General features: G+C 46.4%; 1 protein-coding gene across 1 annotated transcript; it reads right to left on the minus strand.

Annotated features, from left to right (window-relative positions):
- Positions 1–3,253: 3,253 nt before the first annotated feature.
- pfdn1 (prefoldin subunit 1) lies at positions 3,254–4,697 on the minus strand. The gene is made up of 4 exons (XM_005753226.2): positions 4,611–4,697; positions 4,123–4,289; positions 3,952–4,036; positions 3,254–3,433 (listed from the first exon to the last, which is right to left on the minus strand). The coding sequence occupies exons 1-4, from the start codon at positions 4,641–4,643 to the stop codon at positions 3,350–3,352; spliced, it is 369 nt and encodes a 122-aa protein (XP_005753283.2). The 5' UTR covers positions 4,644–4,697; the 3' UTR covers positions 3,254–3,349.
- Positions 4,698–5,746: the final 1,049 nt, after the last annotated feature.

Below are 5,746 nucleotides of genomic sequence, written 5' to 3' on the forward strand. Positions count from 1 at the left end.
CTCAGTGAAATACCTTCTCCAGGAACAAAAGGCAGTACACAGCTGTTTCACACCTTAAGGTTCACACTCCCTTGCTACCTCCCAGAGTCCTCGAAGACACAAAAGATTCTTCCTGTGGAGTTGTCTGCTCCCACCAACTTCCTTACTACACCCCCACCATTTGTCTAACTGCATGAGTGTGAGACATGCTAAAATCCAGTGGCACCAAGGTATCATACAATAAAATAATGTGATTAATACATAAATAAAAGAAATTCCTATACATGTCCTGCAGAGGGGCGTGGCCACAGACTGAGGTCATGAAGACAGGTACAGAGCACTCGCTGACCTCAGTGTCAGCGCTCTGATGGATCAGCTGTTTGTGACACAATAACCTGATTAGACTTAATTATCCTGACAGCAGGTGACTTCCTGTCTGACATCAAGCCCCGCCTCTAACAGCGGTATTAGCTGCTGGAAACCAAAGAAGAAGAGTACCTTCCACTTTTTTTTGTGTGTGATTTCTTTTTGAGCCTAAAAACTACTTATAATGTATTTTTTAAACACACAGGACTATAGTGGACAACAACAAAAGGACAACTTTGGTTTGAAATTACAGCTGAATTTAGAAAATCAAACTGGACCACTTTACAGCTTTAGAGCAGAGGTGGGGAACTCCAGACCTCGAGGGTCGGTGTCCTGCAGGTTTTAGATCTCACCCTGGGTCAACACACCTGAATCACATTACCAGGCCTCTGGAGAACTTCAAGACATGTTGAGGAGGTCATTTATCCATTTAAATCAGCTGTGTTGGATCAAGGACACATCTAAACCCTGCAGGACACCGGCCCTCGAGGCCTGGAGTTCCCCACCCGTGCTAGGGTGTCATTAAAAACCTTTAATTAGATGAAAAAACAAAAATCTTCATTATTCTTGTTTTCTGCTGTTTGTTACCAGGACGATATTAACCTGTATATTTAGCTGAACAGACGTAGTTCTTCCACCATCACTGATGCTCCTCTCCTGGCGCCTCATTGGCTGTGACACTTGGTCCTTCACTGTGGTTCCAGTTGTTAGAAGACTCTGAGATCGATGGCTGTGAAATATAGATCAAAGCTTATGTGAGTTCCTGTGGGAACCGATCCAACCAGTCACAAGTCGACTGCAGCACCAGTCTCTGGTCACTCCACAGACAATCCAGCCCCAGACCATTAGCAGCAGTGGGGGCAGAGACTTGTAGGCAAGGAGGTTTTGCCTGCTAACCTACCATCGTTGTCCTGCTGATAATTCTGGTCAGTGGAGGCAACCACATGTACTGACGTGGCAAAGAAAACCTTTGTGTTGGCAGGTGGTGTTTGTTGTTGACAGCGGGGTCTGAGGAGCAGCTGCCAAACCTTCAGTTTATCATCCATGTGCTTAATCGGACTCCAGTGTTCTCGGACTTCAGGCTCACACGAGTACTGAAGTACCGGATACTCTCAACACAGTAATCTAATGTGATACTACGCTGGATACGTTATCCTGGAACTAAATGATGCACACAGTTCGTGCTGGCCCACCGAGCACCGCCCCGCCCGAGTCAATCTCCTCGTCAGGTAGTCCTGTGTCTTCCTCCTCTTCGTCGTGTTCTCCTAGACCAGGCGTTACTCCTCCTCTTCATCCAGTCTGAACCTCCCTCTGCTGTGGTGTACAAAACCCTCTGCTTCACCTTTGTACTCCAACAGCAGCACTGAACCTGTCCTGGTGTCCACTGCAGCTCACATTCAAAGAAAGACAATTTCACAGGTAATAACCATGTAATAAACACCACTACATGTAGTTACTATGGTAACAATAGTAGTAGAAGGAGAGTATTTTGCTAACCTCTCCTCTTGTTGGTGTGTCGGCGGTTTTGATTGAAAGGTGGTAAACTGGTCACATGACATAAGTGGAAAGCCCAGGATGTGGGCTGGGTGGGCGTCACAGTCCGAGGATACACAGGTGACACGTACATGAACAAGTGGGCTGGCTCTCAGAAAGTTTCATGCAGTCGGAGCTCTGATGTCACTCACCTGTCCAGGTAAATGTGCGTTTCTTTCAGCTTCATCTTACACCGGCAGCTTATCTGACCTTTGTAGGAGTGTTTAGCTGATTTTAGAGTTTAGAAATGTGTTAACATAGAATGTAGAACTATTGTAGAGACACTGCCCTCAATATAATAAAGGCCTCACTGTGTCGTGAACTTAGGAGTAGATTGTAGGAGACCCCTCCCCCACAGAGTGGAAATTCCCCAGAGGATGTTTGGGTGGGGGTCTCAACATTTGTAACTGGATAACTGTGGTCTGGAAGGGAGAGGGGTTTTATGACCTAGGGAGTCACCTACACCCACAGTGTTTTAACTGTCACGCACACACATCCACACGCACACTCACTCATGTGCACTCACACACACACACAGGTATGCGCACACAGTCACACACGAGCACTCACATAGACATGCGGGAACGCGCACATGTAGGCATTCATGTGCTCGTGCACATAGACACAGACAGAGTTTGCAGCACACCGTGGGGGGTTTTATGATGGGGTCGCCCCTACAAAACTGTGTTTCACAGACAAAGCAGTGAAGATTTTTTGCAGAGGGACACACCGGCCTCGTCTTCCCTTCTAGAAGTGCATGCTTAAATGAAGATGAATAAAGGTTTTGTGAAATGACTACTGAGTTTCGACGAATAAAAGAACCGGGGTAAAACTGATTTCGTAACACCTTTGACCTTCGACGTTCAGAGGATCTTCACTGTTCGGATGAATCTCTGACCAAATGAATCAGGTCGCTGCTGTTTAACTGCAGCTGTTATTTCTGCTGCTGCTCAGTTATGTGCTGATTTATCACCTGAACACTGAGAACATCATAAAACCAGAGAAATACAGGGCCTGTCCTTAGCGCTGCATCCACTCATGGTGCAGTTACACATGTGTTAAGCATGTGTTAGACATGCAGCTTTAAATATCTGGTAAGTTATAATTGCTTAATATAATCTCTTCATGTCCTGATCGACCTCAGGGCACAGACCTCAGGTCAGCTCTTTGAATCCTTCTGTTTCAAAGGATTCAAAGTGACCGATCACATTATGACCCCGCCTCCTTTGGGCAAACGTAGTTCCATACAGTCACATGATCGTCTGCTGGTTTTAATCATCAGATCACCCACTGAGAACAGGGTTGTCTTCCTCTTCATCATCATCAAATTCAAAGTAAAGATTTAAATCACAGACTGAAAAAACCCACCAGCAGGCAGAGCGTCTTCAAGCTTTTATTGTGGAAAACTCACACGGGAAACAGCGTGTGTGTGTATTACAGTGTAATTATAGTGTGTGTGTGATGATGATGGTCAGTGGGCTCTCCTGGACAGCAGCATCTCTCTTATGTTGTCCTCAGCTTCCTTCACGCTGCGTTCAAGGTACACCTTCCTCTGCTGGAAATCACAAGCACAAACATACTGTCAGTGCTTAGCTCTGTGTGTGTGTGTGTGTGTGTGTGTGTGTGTGTGTGTGTGTCGCACACCAACACTGTTCCAACCTCCTGAAATCAGACTGCAGGACAATTCATTCCTTTTTTTGTGTAAATCACAACAACAGTTACATCAACGTGTTTCATTTTTAAAGTAAAGACTCTAACCCCAACTATCATGTGACCCTCTGTGTGTGTGTGAGGGGGGTCACATGATAGTTGAGATTGTTGCCAAGGGCCCCTCTATAAGCACCTGGCAACAGTGAGAAGGAAAAACTCCTTTCTGACAACCGTGTTCAGTAAGTTTAAGGTGAAACAGGTCCCAACTCTGGATAGTCCTATTTTGAGAGCTGCTCCAACCAAAGTGGGATGGATGCCGTCTCTCCTGAGAAGACTAGGTTTCCCTAACCCCACGCAGAACACGCCCACACGCGTGATGTCAATCAGTAGTTAGCCAATGAGAAGAGGCGTGTGCATGCGCACCTCCAACTCTTTGATCTTCTCGTCAGCCGTCTTCTGTTTGTCTGTCAGCAGGTTGTTGATCTCCTCCTTGGACTGCAGGATGAACCTGAAACACGTCATGATTAAACCAATGTGATTGGCTGACACCTGCGTGACGTTCAGGTGTGTTAAGGTTGAAGGTAGGTGACTCACATGCGCCCCACACCCTCATAGAGTCGCGTGTTGTCGGGCAGCGTGGCGATCTCGGCGTGCGTCAGTTTGGCGTGCTTCTGAACGCGCGTCAGCTGATCGATCTGCAGATCGGCCATCTTGACTTTCTGCTGCGTGTCGATCATCTTCACCTGCAGCTCGGAGAAGGCCTGCGGAGCGCACCTGGGTTAGTCCCCATAGTAACAGAGCCTGCCCACTGTGAAGTACCCGCCCCCTTTAGCTCTACGTCACGGCGTCTCACCAGAGACCCACAACCCACTCGCACACGATTCCGCTGCGTCAGTATGACATTAGGGGCTCTAACTACCTCACGGTGACGACACAAGGCCTGAGCGCAGCTGTGTTAAAGTCACGAGCCTGACGGTCTCGGTGTCCCGCGGACACAGACGAGGTCGTAGGCAGTTTAAACCGGAGACTGTGGAAAAAACACTTGACCACGCTAGTCACACACACAGGTGAGGAGCTCCTACCTTTTTCAGCTCCAGATCTACGGGCGCCGCCATCTTCTTTCTGCTCCCGACTCTGAGGACACACTGCGCATGCGTGAGAGCCTTCTTCTTCTTCATTTATCTTTTTATGGGGGTAGCAAAGAGCGTCAAGTGCACTACCGCCACCTGCTGGACTGGAGTGTCTGTCTTGTTAATGTTTGCTTATAATGGAGCACTGTAACAAAAAATAATTTCCCCCAGCGATCAATAAAGTATTCTGATTCTTATTAGCTGTGTCCCAAAACGTCCTTCGGAGGACCCCGGCCTTCGCGGTCTACGTGGGCCGGGTCCTCCAAAGACCGAGAAGGCCGGAAGTGCGAGGCTGTGAAATAAGACGGTCCAGCCTTCAGATCTGCGTCACCGCTGTCTCGGTGGAGTTTAATAAACTCGGCCGTCTGCTCCTTGCTGTCTAAAATATAACAGGACACTGGAGTAAACTCGACCATCTCACACTTCTGTTTAATCAGTTTTCTGTTTGACGTTTATTCAGCTGTGTGAAAACCACCCGGGGGATGCGAGAGTCAGTACGGATTCAGATCGAGCAGACCAACATCATCGGCACTATTAGATTCAATAGAATACATCACAAATACCACAGACAAAAAGCAACATGTGGTTGGGTTATTCAGAGACTTGAGGCATTTGACTCTATAGATCCTGATATATTAATAAGAAACCTTGAACGTTATGGTGTCAGAGGGGTCGCTCTAGATTGGGCCCGGAGTTATTTAGGTGACAGGAAGCAGTTTGTGAAATTAAATGGTGGTTGCTCCTTATGTATGCACATTGCTTGTGGTGTACCCCAAGGGTCAGTTTTGGGTCCAAAATTCTTCAACTTGTACATTAACAACATCTGTAAAGTGTCCAAAGTATTAAAAGTGGTTCTCTTTGCTGATGATACAAACATCTTCTGCTCTGGTGATGATCTGCAGAATTTATTGGAGGATATGAAATAAGTAAAGTGAAGTTCTGGCTTGATAAAAAAAAATTATCATTAAATTTGAATAAATCTAAACTGATGTTATTTGGAAATAGTAGTTTAAATAAAAATGCTGAGATTCAAATAAATGGTGTTGATATTGAAAGAGTCAGTGAAAATAAATTTCTGGGGGTAATAA

Source organism: Pundamilia nyererei, unplaced genomic scaffold (assembly GCF_000239375.1).
Source record: "Pundamilia nyererei isolate P.nyererei 1_Seehausen unplaced genomic scaffold, PunNye1.0 scaffold00414, whole genome shotgun sequence".
Lineage (NCBI taxonomy): Eukaryota > Metazoa > Chordata > Actinopteri > Cichliformes > Cichlidae > Pundamilia > Pundamilia nyererei.